Source organism: Echiichthys vipera, assembly GCF_963691815.1.
Source record: "Echiichthys vipera genome assembly, chromosome: 17".
Taxonomy (NCBI): domain Eukaryota; kingdom Metazoa; phylum Chordata; class Actinopteri; order Perciformes; family Trachinidae; genus Echiichthys; species Echiichthys vipera.
Genome location: NC_139842.1, coordinates 11,686,619 through 11,704,935, shown reverse-complemented (window position 1 = coordinate 11,704,935; position 18,317 = coordinate 11,686,619). Strand labels below are relative to the sequence as shown.

General features: G+C 41.6%; 3 protein-coding genes across 3 annotated transcripts; 2 read left to right on the top strand and 1 right to left on the bottom strand.

Moving 5' to 3' along the window:
* Positions 1–932: 932 nt before the first annotated feature.
* Positions 933–3,720, top strand: cbx8a (chromobox homolog 8a (Pc class homolog, Drosophila)). Its single transcript, XM_083930535.1, has 5 exons — positions 933–1,176; positions 1,297–1,340; positions 1,738–1,803; positions 2,251–2,317; positions 2,713–3,720. The coding sequence occupies exons 1-5, from the start codon at positions 1,108–1,110 to the stop codon at positions 3,556–3,558; spliced, it is 1,092 nt and encodes a 363-aa protein (XP_083786661.1). The 5' UTR covers positions 933–1,107; the 3' UTR covers positions 3,559–3,720.
* Positions 3,721–6,639: 2,919 nt separating this feature from the next.
* LOC310960218 (meteorin-like protein) lies at positions 6,640–11,030 on the top strand (the record flags this gene model as incomplete). Its single annotated transcript, XM_083931848.1, has 4 exons — positions 6,640–6,725; positions 7,228–7,634; positions 9,275–9,334; positions 10,693–11,030. The coding sequence occupies 4 exons, from the start codon at positions 6,640–6,642 to the stop codon at positions 11,028–11,030; spliced, it is 891 nt and encodes a 296-aa protein (XP_083787974.1).
* A 3,333-nt stretch (positions 11,031–14,363) lies between these two features.
* Positions 14,364–16,579, bottom strand: aqp8b (aquaporin 8b; the record flags this gene model as incomplete). The annotated part of the gene is made up of 5 exons (XM_083930634.1): positions 14,364–14,406; positions 14,501–14,635; positions 15,410–15,624; positions 15,725–15,851; positions 16,320–16,579. The coding sequence occupies 5 exons, from the start codon at positions 16,577–16,579 to the stop codon at positions 14,364–14,366; spliced, it is 780 nt and encodes a 259-aa protein (XP_083786760.1).
* Between the last annotated feature and the right edge of the window lie 1,738 nt (positions 16,580–18,317).

The following is an 18,317-nucleotide window of genomic DNA, read 5'->3' as shown; positions in this document are numbered from 1 at the left end:
TGAGTGAAGAAATCGACATCAGTGCGGTCATTTTGGATCATATTTGCTTTGCGTGTAATTTGGTTAGTCTTAAAAAAACATACACAAATGAGTCTTAATAAACAGACACCCCTTTACTGTTTAAGTGCAATAGATTGAACATAAATATATGCTGATGCCTTGGGAATAATCATTAAAAGCCGACCGACTTTTTTGACAATCATTTTCTTTCGCACACAATTATGTTGTCAACGCAATCTTTGTGTTGAATGATGCGCAGACAGGGAAATATTTGTGCTGCTTCAAGGTCAGACACGTCGTGCGTAAAATCTTAATGTGCAAAAGGGCAATTACGCATGTTGTGGCATTGCATTGTGGCTCGTGGACTATCCTCTTTTGATATTCAGCACCTGAATTGTAAATTAAACTGTCTTGTTGCAGATTATGCTAAACAAATTATTTCAAATAATTAACCGTGAACATACAGCCCAGTTTATATTTTTATTAAAACCCAAGTGTGTCTCAGGATTACTCAGAAGTGTACTTCAAAGGGGGCAGATATGTGACCGTTTATGTTCCCCTTTGTGAGGATATTACATTGAATTTTATTAATGAATTATTCACATTTTACACATGTAGACTAATATTTACAGGTGTGTTGTGTAAATGTGTTGTATACGTGAAGAGGGAATATTTTATTTAACCAGTCATTCTCCTCTCCCGCTGATTTAATTATTTATTTATTTTTTCTTAAAAGCTTATGAAATTAAACATTTTTTTTATTTTTATTATTCTGGTTTGGACTCGATGCACCCCCTCGGGGGGGTCCGTGGATCCGCTCTGACTTCGCCCGCCCCACTGTGCCAGACATTCCTGTACAGCAGCCAGAGCAGCAGGGCTCCTCCCCTTCACTCAGAAACCCGGAGCACGTAGCAACAACTGAGCCAATGTGCTCCACAGCGATCCGTCCTACCGACTGCGGTGCCTGGCAACAGAAAAAGAAAATACGTGATGACGTCCACTCCAGATTGCGTATTATGGGATGTGCGGATTTAAACAACCCGAAGAGGACACGGGGAAGCCAAAAATAATAAAAGAGACAGAAATAAACGAGGTGCATGGTGAACCATGGAGCTCTCGGCTGTTGGTGAGAGCGTCTTCGCAGCCGAGTCCATCATTAAACGGCGGATCAGACGGGTATTCGCTGTTTTTTTTTACCCACAGGCGGTCTCTCCACACCTATTACGCAACCATTTGTTTGTGCAGCGCCTACGGGCAATCCTCTAACCTTAATTACGGATCTGTTTTTTTTTGCAGGGTCGCTGGGAATATCTTGTGAAATGGAAGGGCTGGTCTCAGAAGTGAGTATTGTAGCCGAGGCTGTGAAGGACAGCGCTCCATTCTGGCCGCTCGTACAACTGCACCACCTCAACACTGTCGTAATTCAGCTTGTGGATGTTTTTTTATGATCATATCACCAGTGGGTGTATGTGTTGTTGTTGTTGTGCAGTTTATCTTATGCCCGCACGAGTCACGGGGTTGTAAATGTCTGAGCTTCAGCCCGCTGGGATGCATTAAAGTCCAACACTAGCTTTAGCATGGCTGGGTTCACCATGCGTCACCGTCCGCTAGTCTGTAATTACAGCGCACGCAGCGAGATCATCGCTTTGATAAAAGTACAAGCGCGCATTGATATGTGATCCACCTAATGTATGGTAACAAACACGCCCCCCCCCCTCTCTTGTTCTCGGGATGCAGGTACAGCACTTGGGAGCCGGAGGAAAACATTTTGGATGCACGTCTCTTCGCTGCCTTCGAGGAGAGGTGAGGGTTTGACAGCGCAGCAGTAGGCCTCTCTGCAGAAACGAGACGGCACCGCGCACTCTGTGGCTCAAAGAAGTCCGTTTGAATAAAACATTTAGTCTACGTTTGAATCTTTACTCGGATTTTTTCGTAAAGGAAGTGGCTACAGGTGTCGGTGGAGCGAGATCGCTCCGCTTCCAGCTCAGATCCCTGCGATGTGCGATGCCATTTTCTCATCACAAAAGCTTTATTCTGACACTTTTAAATATATATCTATATAAAGTCAACTTATTACTAATAAAAGCTGCACTAAAATTGAAAACCTCGCACTCCATTGGCAAAGTTTGGCCCACTTGATTGCCCCCCCCTCCCTAAAAAAATCGATTTTCTGATTGAATTAAAGTCTAAATAAATACATATATTTGTTAATGCGTTTTGAAGAATCTTTCAATGATTTCCTTTCACCAGGGAGCGTGAAAGGGAGCTGTTCGGGCCGAAGAAGAGAGGTCCCAAACCCGAGACATTTCTCTTGAAGGTGGGTGAATCTACTGATGCGAATTTCTCGGGTTTTCAATAAATCTGTCTACGGCGCTTTAGATGATGAGTCATTTCCTACAGCCTTATTATTTGTGAAACTGTTGAGCTATGACTCACAAACTAGAGTAAGTCATTTAACTAGTTCGAACCAAGAGAAAATCCTTCATGTTACCAGCGATTTCCACGAGGTTTAGTTTGGGGACAGTGCTGTGTTTGAAACATCCTTAATTTATTATATGACGTTGTATGCATCGGGCGTGCATTCCTTAAGCTTTATAACGAGGCCTTGAACGCCAAACTGATGGGGAGCTGCTTTTCTCAAACCTTTAAATTTCCCCAAGAGACTTTCTCCGGGAAACCTCCTCCCATTAACCTTTTTTGCTCTGTCCCAAGGCCAAAGCCAAAGCCCGGGAGAAGACGTATGAATTTAGAAGAGAGGCTCCCAGAGTAATCCAGGTTTCCTATCCCATCCCGGAGCCTGTCATAACACCGAGGGCCCGGGAGGGTTTACGCACCGTGGTACCCACAATCTTTCCACCTAGCGCGGTCAACAGAGGGGAAAGTGTCCACGTCCGACCACCGGAGCCAGAAAGGAGGCCCAGACAGACTCCACCAGCTGCTCTTACAGCCCAAGAAGCCGTCCGCTTCCCCAAAAAGAGAGGACGCAAACCGAAGCTGCATTTGCATTATGAGAATGATGATGGAGTCATCTCAGCAGAGCCGGACACCAAACGGAGCAGATCCCTGGAGGAGCCGGTGTCACACGGTGTGTCCAACGTGCCCCGACGCTTGCTTCATCACGGGGAGACGTCAGATCACAGCCTCATGCAGCTGACCAGGAGGTTTCAGGAGAAGACCACGATAACACCCAAACGCAGCGAGCAGAGGCACGCAGGGTTGTCTTACAGCTGCGCATACAGTCCAGATGTGCGTAGAAGTGATCAGGGGTCACACAGGACTAAATGTTTGAGCAAGATGTCTAATCCTCGGCCTAGCAGCTCCGCAGATCACCGGAGACATCAGGTGAAGGAGTTCCGTCCGCAACGGGAAGGACCTGCTGCTGTCACCTCCACACAGGCCGAGGCCATCCACGGTCATCCTACGCGACCCGCCTCATCCTGGACCCCAAGTTTCACCAGCCTGGACACTGTGACCGTGACAGATGTCACCATGAACTTCTTGACAGTCACGGTGAGAGAGAGCAGCACTGAGAAAGGCTTTTTCAGAGAGAAAAGATGAGCATGTATGTCAGACGAGGCTAATATATATATATATATATATATATACATATATATAAATATATATGCGTTAATAATTGTTTAACAAGCTACTAACTAACACGCCTACCGTAGTCCTATATTTTTCTATGTAACTTTCCAACGTGTACATACAAATATTTAATACACTGCTGAGATAATAAAAAATGAAAGTGACATTGTGAGTTTATGGTTTTTGCACACATATCACTGCTACCATCTTGGTAAGTTTATCCTGGTTTTTGTGCTGCTTTCTTTCCTTTTTCAACCATGTCATCATAATCCCCAAAGCAATTTCAGTCAAAAGCAAATGGAGAACATTCACAGGCCCATGTCCTATCATAACTTTTGTGGAATAATCCCACAACATTCACTTTACTAAAAAAATATTTTGATTGTGGTAGTGTAAAGTTACAAAGTTTCATCCTAGCTTCATCCAAATAGTCTGGATTTAAATCAATTATTTCTTTTCTTTCACTTCTTTTAAAACCAAAAGGCCACGTGAGTCTAATGTTCTAAAAGATTATAATAAATATACTTTTACTCATTTTCCAAATTACTACTACTACTACTTTGTATAATGTTTGGGGACGCAAGGTCAGGTCAAATAATCGAAATATCCCGTCTCACTTGGAGTTGGTAATATTGGTTTGCAAGAAAATGAAAGTCCAACTTCAACATAATTAGAGGATCTAAAAGATTCAAGATTCAAGATTCAAGATGTTTATTGTCATATGTTCAGTTAAGACAGACGTCACACTGCACAATGAAAGTCTTACTTTGCACATCTCCCTGGTCACAAAGAAAGTAAAAATGAAATAAAAATATATATTTAACTAAACAGTGTCCAAAAACATCCCTAATCTAAAAATGCTTGATTAGAATAAAGTGTTTTGTGAAGGCTTCACTGCTGGTTGATCATTTGCTGAGAAGGGTATTTGTCTGGTGTAATCTGTTATGTGGAGATTTCTGATCACGCGAGAATGCTAACAACACATCTTTGCGCCGATTCTGTGACCTCAGTGGTTCAGTTCAAACAACGAGGGCCTCTTCTGAAATTGTAGAAATCCTGCATTGAATCTGATTTACGTTTGGTAACATTTACATCTCTTCTTTTTGAACAAGCACCTGTTTAAAAACCTATGATTTGTGTAACTTTGGTGGACTTGATTGCTAATAAAAACTTACATATTCTTCTTGTTTCATCACCATCATCATCATCATCATCGCCAACCCCACTGTCATTTATTACACGGGGTCAGATTACAGACTGGAAGACCCCACAGGGCGAGTTAGGCCTTTAAACTGACAGCGAGTCCTACTTATTTATATAAAAACTCTATAAATGATTTGAATATGAGACAGTGAGAGATTTTATTGAGCTGAATTAATGCACAGCAGCACAGAACATAAAAAACGGACTCACAGGAAGTGTTTCTCAAACTGTGACCCCGTGTGGAGTTGAGTGAATCGAGGTTTTAACGCGTTAAACTGTGTCATTTTTTTAAAAAAGAGGCCGTGATTTTCCAATAAAAGACAAGGCTTTCTGACAGCACACAATTTGCACTATCCATCAGACCTTTGATTATTATTATTATTATTGTTGTTATTATTATTATTATTATTGTTCTTACAGTATATGAAGGACCAGGCTGCACGGAGCCAATAAGAGGCCACTTCTTCCAGGCACAAAGCCTCCATTCATTTGACTTTGCCTTTGTCTCTATTGGACACATGACCCAATCTGACCATCCAGTACTCCTGCGAGGAAACTTCTGGTGTCTGGCTCGCCAACTGTAGTTTTAAATATCTGAATTTGGTGTTGTCGTTTAATGCAAAAATGAAGGTGAAGCGCAGTTTTAAAGATATGCATTTTTGACGCACAATCGTAAACAATACACACACACACATTGCTGACTTTGCCATGTCGAAAATGTACTATACACTCTAACTAAATATTAAATATTTAGTGAAATTGCGTTTATTTTCAAAGTTGTGTCAATATCATCCAAGACTTTAAGATTTAGTGACTCGAGCGGTGAAGGGCTTTTCCCGCAGCTGTGACAACATCTGGCCAAATTCTCCACATGAGTGTAATTTACTCAACGTCGTACCCATCAAGAACCTCGACCCCTTTGATGTTATGCTGCCCGAGGGCCTTTTAATATATAAACTACATGCAAACCTCAGAGCGGCCTGCCATGGTTACGCTCCACAGATTTACCTCCACAAGATGTCGCCACCAGCAAGACCTTGAACCGGTGCCAAATTCTTTTTCGCACAAAGCCTCCTGCGAGTTAAAATGAAGTGAAACCACTCGTGCATTGTGGATTAGTCATTGGTGAAAGCTGGCAAAGTGTGTTTCCATCTATATTAGCGGCTGTTGAGTTACAGCCTCCGCCTCCTGAAAGCCTGCAGCAAACTTTTGTCCTCCAGATGTGATGGCACTGTGCGTTACATCCTCCCGCCACTAGATGCAGCTCGAGCTCAAAAACACATTTATACGCCTTTATTTTGTCTTTTTTCCCCAACTGGCCTACTTTATAAATGCATTAAGATTAGATTAACAACTGCGTCTAAAGCTACATCACCGTCCAGGGTGGAGGGGGTGCTCACGTTAGACTCAATATGATAATTTTTTTACTTTCCCTGTATAAATGTAGGCTATAAGATGCAAAAGTATAATTAACTGAGCACTTGAGTAAAAGATAAAACAATAAACCGAGGACAGCCTCTCAGAAGTGGCTGAATTATTTTGCAGAAAGGCGAACTGATGTTAACAGATGGCTGAAGGCTTTCACAGTGAGTGTCTCTTTAGAGCGCAAAGACAAAGACCCGCAGAGTCCAGCGGCCCACACAACTGGATCAGTCCTAATGAGAGAGAGAGAGAGAGAGAGAGCGCGAGAGAGAGAGAGAGAGAGAGACAGAGAGACAGAGCATGTAGTGAAGCTGTGTCACAGTATCACGGTGCAGCAGAGCGCTTGCACTCTCGATAACTCACAGACAAACTTTCTAGCCATGCACTGCCTCCCACTGTCTGGATTTTTACCTTTACGTGGGGGAGATGTTGCCGAATGTCATTTTTTTATTCTCCATGCTGGGGCTTCAGTTGCGGCACTGTGCGGCCGATCTGTGCAACTGGACTGGAAGGTGAGGATCTTCTTTCATTTCTGCACGATTGTGGCATTCAGAGGGAATGAGAGGGACGTTTAAACAGGACATTCAAACTTTTAGAGGCAACGCTTCTATTGGCTTTACTAATCTTAGTAAATTATTCCATTTATAAGCCCACTAATGATTTCCAACGCCTACAACTGTGGACTTGATGATTAAAAAAAACCCGTTGTATTAATGACGTATTAACATCCAATACTGCGGATTTTATGTTTGTGACATAGTAATGAACATATTAGCATTTATTAATGAATTATTAACATTTATAGCTGCGAAATAGAAAGCCAAATGGATGTTTTACAGTCTGGTAACCTAAAATTAGCTATTGTGTGGCTTATAACTGATCTATAATGATGCATTAATCATTCGTTACGCCATTAGTAACAATGCTATCCATGCTATAGCTGCACGGCAGTACTTGGAATATTATAAACCTTAAACACATATTTAATTTCCTGTTTTTTTCCCGCCGATCCAGCGGTTTTGCAGCTGGCCTGGACTCCAGGATTGTACTCCAGGTGCGGCTGCGCTGTACAGAGGGCTCGGTGAGGTGGATATACCCGGGCCAGGCTCTCCGGGTGGTCCTGGAGCCCAACCTGTCCTCCGCCCGGCGCACCACCGTCTGCATCAAACCGTCTCCGTCTTTCCGCGGAGCCAGCGTGTTCATTGAACGAGCCGGAGAGCTGGAGCTGCTGGTGACGGAGGGCGGGCGGCCCGAGCAGCAGGTGTTCTGTTTCCGGGTAGACGGTCCACACAGGCCCGCCATCTACCTCCAGTCCAGCCCACAGAGTGATGGGTCCTGGAGCAGGCGCATGATGGGCTTCAGATATGAGCTGCTGGGCAACAGGAGTGCTGCACCCACCGTGGGCCACAGCGAGCTTCAGAGTGAGTGGATCCTCTCAGATGAATACAACAAAATATGCATTTGAATACTTATAAATTATTAAGTATATCATCAAACAAATGTCATTATGGTTAAAATGGTTAAAAAATAAATAAATCAGGAACTAAAGCTTTATAAATTATTATAAGCCATTGGCCACAAGGCCACGTTTGGGTTGCCAGGTTGGGAGAATTCCCTTTTTCTGATTGTACCTTATGACCACTTAAGAGTATCATGACCAAAATCCCTTTATTAACAACGTATTAAGCATTCATTAATGGATTACCAACACATATAACTCCCTTATATACTGGATCCATATCAACAAGAGCTTTTCAGAACATGGTAACCCGAAATATGCTCTTATTATTGGTTTAAAGCTGTTTAAAGCATTAGCGCATGCAATTAAACCATTATTTTCAATGATAACACTTAATAATTACGATTATAAGTCATTCATAAGCCTTGAACTAATCATCAACAAAGCATTTATAAATGTTTGTAAATGATGAATGAGTGCTTTCTTAAACATATATAACAAATATTTTGTAAGTCATCTTAACTTTTAATAAAACACATGAAAAGTCATTTATACGCCTTTAGTTCATAATAAATGAATCAACAAAACATTTATACATGTTTGTAAATTATTAATAAGTGCTATGTCGCCCATAAACCTTTGATAAATCATTAAACAGTCATAAATAAATCATCAATAAATTTCATAAAGATTTCATAAAGGGTGCCTTATTAGAATGTGGCATCAAAAAATTCAAATAAAATTTTAAAGCCATGGAGTGTGAGGGACCGACCAGTCCTATTTCCTAGGAGAAATAGTGGTTATTTAATTACAGACCCCAATCATGCTGACTGGGCCATGCAGCTGCTGGTCAGTGGTGTGTTTTGTCTGGCTGTCTGGTTTCCATCGGGGGGGACAAAGCGGCGAGGACAGAGGAGACCACAGGGCGGCTGAAGGGCACCGGGCCAAGGGGCCTGAATTGAGACTGCAAATACTTTGCAGATTCCACAAATGCCTTTTCATTGTGCATGTCTGTTTATTAGCATTTATCCATGTGTGAGGGCCTGTCCCAGTGTTGTGATGTCATTCTGTGTCCATAATAGACAGCTGTGGGTATATCTTCTCTGCATTGCCAGTCTGGCAGAAGCGTTTGACTCCTGCAGTCTCCTGAGTTGGCACAGGGTCATTCAATTAGGTGGATACAATAGGAGTCAAACATGGGGTCAAGGCTAGTGAGGTTTTTTTTGATCTAATGGAGGAGTGGTGGGCAGAGCACTTAAACACTGTGTAGCATTACTCGATCTAACCCCTGGTTTCTTCACTCTTTGATGTAAGGAGGGAGATTAATGGAGCCGGTGTGTGTGTGTGTGTGTGTGTGTGTGTGTGTGTGTGTGTGTGTGTGTGTGTGTGTGTGTGTGTGTGTGTGTGTGTGTGTGTGTGTGTGTGTGTGTGTGTGTGTGTGTGTGTATTTCAAGTCAGTGGAGTGGAAGGGTGGGGAAGTGACACCCATCTATTAATCAATGTCAGTCAGGGAGCTTTGTTCATGCATGGTTTGGTAGAGGGTGAATGATTGACACATTTGATGAAAGTTTTCATCTTCTTTTTTCTTTACTGGTTTTCTAGCTACATGCCGACCCTGCAATGACACAGAACTCCTCATGGCCATCTGCAACAGTGACTTTGGTAGGTACATGATGATCCTGCTCTCCAAACCCAAGATATGTTACTTACTGTACTAAAATAATTAGATTCTCACTAAGTTACATTGGAGCTATACAGAAATGTAATAGAAGGTAAAGGTATAAAATCCCAAAGAATATGAATGAGATACCCCAACTGTAAATAATCGATGTAAATGGTAAAACTATCTTTGCATAAATGAGAGTGAAATGTAAAACAGTAGGTCAAAAAGGGCTGAAATTAATAGTAAATCTCAGTTGTTGACAGTAAGTGTTTCCATTGTATGCCGTTTTAAACTTCAACTTCTTTATATTGATTTAAGTAGTATAAAATACAATATAAAGAAGATACAATTAAGTCCACTTGGACAAGCTGCTACAGCACGAAAATGTTGCTTATATAATGTTGCATCACTATAATTATCCAATAATATATTTAACAGATATTAAAGAGGACATAGACACATTTATAGGTTTATACTTGTAACATGTTTACATGCTTTAATGTTAAAACATTACTTTTCTCAAACTGTTTGAATATAGACCCTCTGTCTGAAGCATTCTGTTTTCGCGCCTGTCTCTTTAAGCCCCCAACCTCAAAAAGCCCAGTCTGCTCTGACTGGTCAGCGATGCTAGGTCTTTCACATCTGCACTCTCTGTGCCACCATTGCAGCTGGGGAATGACTGTAACAGCACTGTAGTGGCCCTTTCTACCTATATGTTGTGACATCAGAAGTCCTGGTGGCCTTTTTAAAGACAGTTCTGAATACTGGCTGTGTACATTTTTCTGTGGATTGAACGTTTTAATAATTTCACAGTATTTATCACCTCGGCCAGCTTTATAATAAAACAAAGGGACATGGAAATCTAACTTTTGACAATATGGGACCTTTAAATAACACTTTTATGAGTACTTTCACATGTGATTCTTTAAGTATCTTGTTGATAATACTTCTTTGCTATTACGATTAGTAAGACTTTGAACATGATCTGAATACTTCCTCTAACCCTGGTAAATGTTAAAAGTTTTCCTTATGGCCTCACATATGCCCAGAAAGCAGCAGCTCTACGGGCATTGCAGAAGAGGTCAAATAGATGTCGGGGGGAACAACAGAATGAGAGAGACCTGTGCTTTAGAGCGCAAGTAATAGGTCTGAATAGGCTAAGCTTAATTTATCTGCCTCAATCTCACAAACCTGCCACGTTCATTTATAGATAAGGGGCAGTTGAGCAGCTAAGGTGTAAATGGCTAAAAGAGAAAAAAAAGACAGAAAAGAGAGAAGAGAACAAATAGCATGGAGGTAACTGACTGTTTTTTCATTTGATTTCCCTAATGTATTGAGTTTATCTTTGTTCTTACAGTGGTCCGAGGCTACATCAAGAATGTTTCCCACCACTCTGAACATCAGACCTCGTTGGTGGAGGTGTCGGCTGCGAGGGTGTACTGGCAGCGCAGTGGGGTGTTTGAGCAACAAGCAGCTGCTTCTGGGTCACCTCTGTCCATCCCGTCATGGCGAGGACACATCCGCACACTCCTGCAGTGCCACGTGAAGCCTGGGGACGGAGAGTTTCTCTTCACAGGGTCAGAACACTTTGGGGAAGCTTGGTTAGGGTGTGCCCCTCGGTACAAAGACTTCCTGTCTGTCTACCAGGCCGCCTGGGCAGAGCGACGGAATTCCTGTGACTTCCCTTTAGACTGAGGAAGTGTGCTGTTTTAACAGTTTACTGAGCCCGACCACTCTTTATCCACAGGCATCCTCACCCCTGTACTGGCACTGTGGGAACCCTGTAATGTTGTCATGGGCCAGCAAGGTGGCATCCAGCAACACCAGCAGGGATGAAACTATTGGATCGCTGGTGAAAACACATTTGGAGGAGCAGAGCAGGGCCAAACAGCAGGGCCTCCTGCACTGAGGCTCAGAGAGGGCCGGCCTTTTGTCTCCCTCCCATGACTGCCCTCAGTCCTGGGAGACTGAGAAGGGGTTGGGTTGCTGCTTTCTCTTTGTGCTTCTCCCCACATCAACCGTTGTTCACTTTGCTTGCTCTGTGTGACAATTGCCCCTTGAACCGAGGTGGGAGGGAAGCCCGAAGCAGGACCTTCATAATCACCAGTTTGTCCTATAGTGAAAAGGCTTGTACATATATGATTGTGAAGTTATTTTTTATTCTGATTCATCCGTGCTTCAGTTCCAAATCAGTTTGTATTGTCTATTTATACTTGTTGTAATCTGCATGAACTTTGATGGTTTTGCATTTATCCAAGGACTGATTTGCTGCAACGTTCAATTCAGGTGTTAATAGCCTATTTTTATATACTTTGCTATTCAATTCAAGGGAATATATTTTCACTCACATCTGTCGTCACATTTACTCATTCTGATTTACCAATATTACCAACTACATGCAAACAAATATTTCATATGTGGATATCTGCTTAGCATTTGGTTTTGTTATCGTTGGATACAAATTCATATTTTGTTTGTTTTAGCAACGCAGTGAATACACAATAAAAATGTCCAACATTTGCAGGTGCTCTTTTTCATTTTAACAGAGAATCTGGTCCGTTCATTTAGCTTTGTGTCTGATGACGTGTTAGAAGAGAACAGAGCTCATGAGCAGTGAATAAAAATCTACATTTTCATGAGGACCTCCAGTTCAGGGGAATGGTCTGGCCCCTTAAGAGACTGGGTTAAGGCTTAAATGAACTTAAACCCCCATTTCCCATCATATGCTGCATAATCTCTGGTTTAAAAGAGAATAGGATTTAGAGCTGAAGTATCCTACAAGCTTATTTTGGCCCTTTTCCTTCTGTGTCCCATCTTTTTCCCTGTAATTAGATTCTTATGATAATAGGATAGCCCTGCCATATAAAGAAATACAAAAATCTCGAAAAGCTCTGAGCAGACTGACTTTCTTTTGAGTTGTGTGTCCTTTGCATCATGGCCTGAGAAGACGTATGGACAGATGTGAGGCCCCAAAGCCTGAGGATCCGCCCCCTCAGCACCTCCCAGGAGAGAAGAACAATTAATTGACTTTTAAAGCAACTGCTTTCTTTGCCTATTCCACACTTCTCCTTGGCTGAGCAGGGCTCACAAATTGGTGTGTTGAACTTTTTATGAGGACTAAATAGCTGCCAATGAAAGTGTAAATGACTGTGTGGTGAATGGGGACCACACAATGGCTCTGCAGTGACAAGGCCTCCGGCAGACATAATGACCATTGTCACGGCTGCTGTCATCTAGAAACCATCAGGGCTCATGAATCCAAGAAGCTAGAGGCCTTCCCTTTACTTTAACTCTGTCCACATTTTGTCTTCTCATGCATTTTTCCTCTATATTCTGGTTATCTTTCATACTTCTCTAAACAAAAATATATACAGCTATTGTCTTCTAGTTTCAGTTAAAACTTGATTTTAGACAAACTTCATATATATGTAAGACATCTCAGCCACTAAAAACATACATCATTGATTGTTTTTAGGCATTTTACAGTTTTATTATATTTATTAGAATTTATTGCAGCTTGGGATCAATAAAGAATTTCTATTCTATTCTATTTTATAACAAATTTTACCTCTGGTACCATTGACTTTAAAAAAATCACTGAGAAAACATTTTTTTTGTCTGTTTGTCTGTTTCCAAAAGTATCTATGTAGGACATGGTTAAAGGCTGCAAAAATATATTATTTTGACAAAAGTTGCACAAAAATCAAGTGTTCCACAAAACTTATTTTCATCCTATAGAAGCCCAGATTGAAGTCTCCTCCCTCTGTATTGTTCCAAGAGGCCACCATGTCAAACTTCCAAGCAAAATATAGCCTCTCTGCAGGCTTTTGAGAGCACACAATTCTCATCTCTGGGAATTCCAGCAGGCTCTCACAGGGAACGAGTCCAGGAGGGCTCAGCCAGGAGCTGCTGCGTGGTGCAGCGGCAGGAGTCCACCCAGACTAAGGGGGTAATTGGTTTATCTCACCGCCTGGCCTGCTTTCCCATGTGGGCCACTGCTGTGGAGAGGCCCAGTGTACAATATGGAAACAGCATGAAACCCTCCAGTGTCGAACAGGCATTCACTGCTCCGGCTATAGAGACCAGGGACAGGGTAACAGAACACAAAGCTGAAGCAGAGATTGGCTTTGAAAAGGTTGCCATTTGGTCTCCTTAAACGGTGAGCAACATTTGTGGCTGAAAATCTGAAGTAATTGAATTTTGGCTAAAGCTTTTTTTTTTGGTAAATTTTCTTCTCAATTCAAAAGGTAATGAGTTTGAGAGTTTTTCAAAAGCTCTTTATATAATTGTCGTCACGCATGCACCTGTTTCCGAAAACCAGATTACCTAATGGCCTTGTTGTCTTAAAAAAGTCAGAGCTACAATGACAAAACCAGAATGTATTTCTCTGTACTAGATAGAGGGTTACTCAGCTTATAAATCATCTACAACTCTGTTTAACTTTAACTTTACATATTGTGTGGCAGGACAGTATCATATTAAACGAGAGACCATCTTGTGATGGGATCACACCAGCCACAACACCAAATCAGGCCAAAGGGCGCTGAGTGTCAGTGTCCCCTTATGTACTTTCTACCCCCCAACTTCCGGGCGCCCTTGTTTGGACCACACCCATCTTTAAACTCGACCATTATTCGTGTTGTGGTGGCAAAATCTGTCCACAGACAGACAAACATATAAACACCTGGCAAAACACTGAACTCCACCTCTGTGTTAGTTCCCGCTACAGTAGGTATCCCCTGTAGCACATTTTGCCATGACGACACACAGACTCACAAGGTGAAAACAACAGCAGCCTCATCGCCAAGGCATATTACATTCTGTACGTACTTGCAACCTTCAACCTCCAAACTTCGACACTTGTACTTAGAGAATCAAGAGTCGATGTACACACTTAACGTGGCCAGAAACAACAACACAAGTACCTTTAATTCTGTGAAAAAGTTCAATTTTATTGTAAAGCAAAGAAAGCCTAATCGTACACAAACATCTCAGTGGAATAAAAAAAGGGTTATATTGTAACTGTACTCATTTCAGAATGAGTCGAATCTTCCGGTCTCCAAGGAGGAGTCTGCGAAAACAGGGAAACCGTTTGTCATTTCATCAGTCTTTAACACAAACACATACATTAGGATCCTTTAAGATATAAAGTGTGTTCCACCTACCGAACCAACACAGCTGCTATGAGGCCTCCTGCGATGGGTCCCACCCAGTAGACCCAGTGATAAATCCAGTAGTTGCTAACTATGGCTGGACCAAATGCCCTGGCTGGGTTCAGACAGGTGCCAGATACGTCTCCACTGATAAAACAAACAGGTATGAGGCATTCAGATGAGTTTCCCATTATACATGTAGAAAATAATAATATGTATGTGGAATTTAATCCTCCCTCATTGTATTAGTCTGCATTTGCATCACTGCTGCAGCATAAACATGACATTATCTGTTCCTGTGTGAGATATAGCTATAAAAATGCAAATATGTATGATATAATATTTCGCTTGGACAAACCTGTCAAATATTATAAATGCATCTGTTACGTGTTATTAAAGGTCCCATATTTTCACAAAAGTGAGATGTCCATTTTTTTGTTATAAAGCAGGTTGTGGTGCTATATAAATACTGTGAAAATATTCAAATTCTCAATTCACTGAGAAATGCAGACAGCCCGTATTCAGAAACTGCATTAAAATGAGCCGTCAGGACTTCTGTACAGTTGTGATGTTACAACTACACTATAAACAGGTAGAAAGTGCTGCCACAGTGCTGTTAAAGTCATTCCCCTGCTGCAATTATAGTGCAGAGAGGCCAAGATTACAGATGAGGAAAACCCAGAAACGCTGACAAATCAGAGCAGACTGGTCTTTTCAGGAGGGGAGCTTAAAGAGACAGATGCTTGAACGGAGCTTTTCAGGAAGAGTGAATACAGGTATATTCAGACAGACGGTACATCAAAATAACGAAAATATAATTCTGAAAATAAGCATAATATGTCCATTTGAAGTAATACAAATTCAGAATCTTACTGCAAAATGCCCCCGTTACTCTTCCACATTATTGTCATTTTTACTCACCCAGCTAAGACGTTGATGATAACAGTGCAGCCCACCATGAATGGCACCATGGGGTTTCTAGTTTTGGTGTTGACAGCCCCCAGCAGCACCACCATGGTGATCAGGCAGGTCATGGCGACCTCTCCAAACACAGCTCTTCCTATTTCACTGTCTGACTGCAGTAGATCAAACGCAGCCCCGTGGGCTTTGGCAAAGTTCTCTCTCGAGGTCATCCCCTGTTAGCGTCAATTCAAGTCATAATTCAGGACTATTTTATGAACGTATAATTGAGTGTAAAATGGACGTTTTAATGACACAAAAATGAGACAGGTTCACCTTCGCCATAGCAGCTCCAAGCACTCCTCCGACCAACTGACTTGCAAGATATGGGGCCACCATATTCAGCTCCATCCCCCCACATAGGTAGATCGCCAGGGTGAATGGGGGGTTGAAATGAGATCCACTGGAGAGGCAAAAGTCAGGACAAAGTTATAAAGTTTTAAAGTGATAATGATACGGTTCTGGGGCATTATTCAAACCAGATTAAATAGTTTAATACAGATTTAATTAATAAGATTATGGGTAGTCAAGGCTGATTTATTCTCTTTTCTAAATATAACTCTCTAACTATCAAAACAAATGTGTTTTGCGATGCACAGAATCATGTGAGAAAGAATAATGAATTTTCAGTAGCATAGATAAGTAATGTCACCAGAAAAAATATATATTTCTAAATTGATTAACTATTAAAATATATGCACTCAGAGTAAATATTTTGAAATCCTGATTCTGAAGAAAAAAGGTTATATATGGGACTGGTTATTGTTCATACAACATAACGGGATACTTCTACGATAAATAAGAAATCACTTATTATTCCTGACACAATAAACTCAATAAATGTGTATAAAACAGTGAAGGTGATCCTCACCTGATCTCAGCCATGCAAGCCACCATGACTGCTACGGCCAGTCCGTGCACCAGAGCTGGCTGAAGCCTCCCTGCAGTCTCCACATTCTCTATGACCGACACACACCCGATAAACACGAAGAAAGTAGTTCCCACCAGCTCAGCCAGACAAGGCTGAAATAACCTCTCAAATTTGTTAGGAGGTCTGGCTGGGGGTGACTTGGACTCTGAAGACATTAGAGACGCCCCGACTTCAGCCATCTCCATCTTCTCATCAGCCATGAGTCTTCAGTGAGGTGTGGTTGCACGAGCTGAGGATGTAACACTGAGCGTTCTGACCTGAGGTGTGCACACAAATATCTCTGTGCCTGCTAATCACACGGACTTTGGTGTGTATGGTTAGAGTTTAGGTAGAGTTGCTCCACTGACCTGCTATGAACTCACTGACTCTTTTTCTTATTAATCCACCATAGTGTGTTCATCACATGCACTCTCATTGCAAAAGGTAAATATTTCATGCATTTGCTGACAAGTTTGGGAACTGGGCCATGAAATGTTTAAAAATCAGCTAGTTTTTGTCAATGATTGGAACCTAATTATTCACTGTGAAGTTACACAAGCATGTTTTTAGATGCTGCTTTTCCATGGCAGGGTCTAAGCAGGACACAGCGTGGTGTGGCAACCCTTGCAAATACTTCTTAGGTTCGGCTTGTTTGATGCTGATACAGTAGGACTTCAGTACTGTTAAAGTCAAGTTTATTAAATCCTAATATTGATAAAACTGTGAGAGAAACATCAGCTTAGATAACTCACTAAATGTTTACCCAAGACTGCTGAGAGCAAAGTCTGTGACTCGTTTTTTTATGTTAAATTGTATGATTTCACAATACAGCAGATTCCACTTACTACAGTAATGAATCATTTATCACAAGATTATCACACATTAGCTGAACAGTGGAAAAATGTCATGGAGGAGATGGCAGATGAATACAACTTTATTTGGTATACCAGTTGCAAAAAAAGGGGTAAAACAGTTTATTTATATTCATAGGATGTAAAGTATTTTTTGAAAATTGAAGATTTTTCTTATGGTCACACAAGGATCAGTTTGCACAGTGGTAGAGATGAGTGAGTGGAGATATCAAACAATGGAGGTGATGAGAGATTCTTCCAGTTTTGAGTGAGAATGTGATTTTAGGGTTTCACAGGGGTCAGGTGGCATCAATTGGACAACATCCCAATGTTACAGAGACTAAGCAGAGCTTTGGATTGCACCAGATACACAGCAGGCCCTGAAAAGTGCTGGTTCATACGTAAATACAAAACACCCACAGGAGCTTCTGAGAATACAAAGTTGTGGATGTCTCAAAAAAAAAAACTACAGTGACTCACAGTGACGAGGTTAACCAGCAAAATATTCACTTTATACCATATACCAAGAGCCTCTCCTATGTTTTTTTTTGTCAGTGTCAAGGCAATTTCTATATGAAATGGGACTACTGATTTTGGAAACATGCACCTGACAAACCCTCTATTCAAAAATGCAAACCCATTCTAAGCTGCTTTTAGTGACGAGACTTTGAAAGCAGCCCTACAGAGTACAATGTGACAGCAAAGTTTGATAGCTAAACGAGTAACAGATACCCAGGGGGGAAAAGGAGCCTACTTTTATGACTAAAGAAGGGAGTGTGTTCCCTCTCAAGGCTGTTTTGTGTGACTTGACAGATTTGAAACTATGCCACTAGTTGTTCTTTAACATCAACAAACCAGGGTTAAAGTACCTTCAGCAAAGTTAAGACTTATCCACTCTGTGCACACGAACAGACACCTCATGTTTCCCTCCATTTATTGGGATCATAAACTCACCCTCAGTCCCATGACAAACAGTTCATAGGTCCTATGACATTGCTGTTGCTCAGATAGTAATGCCTTTACAATGTATATACTGACCCTTATTAGGCTGTGTTAGTCCGATAAGGCAGAAGTGTGACCTTTGTCTGAAAATATTTGTTTTTGAGCC

Excerpts from the sequence above, each read along its gene's own strand:
- cbx8a (XM_083930535.1), top strand. The coding sequence starts at position 1,108 with ATGGAGCTCTCGGCTGTTGGTGAGAGCGTCTTCGCAGCCGAGTCCATC. Across the intron at positions 1,177-1,296 it reads TTAAACGGCGGATCAGACGG|GGTCGCTGGGAATATCTTGT; the intron begins GTATTCGCTGTT and ends TTTTTTTTGCAG. Across the intron at positions 2,318-2,712 it reads CCGAGACATTTCTCTTGAAG|GCCAAAGCCAAAGCCCGGGA; the intron begins GTGGGTGAATCT and ends CTCTGTCCCAAG.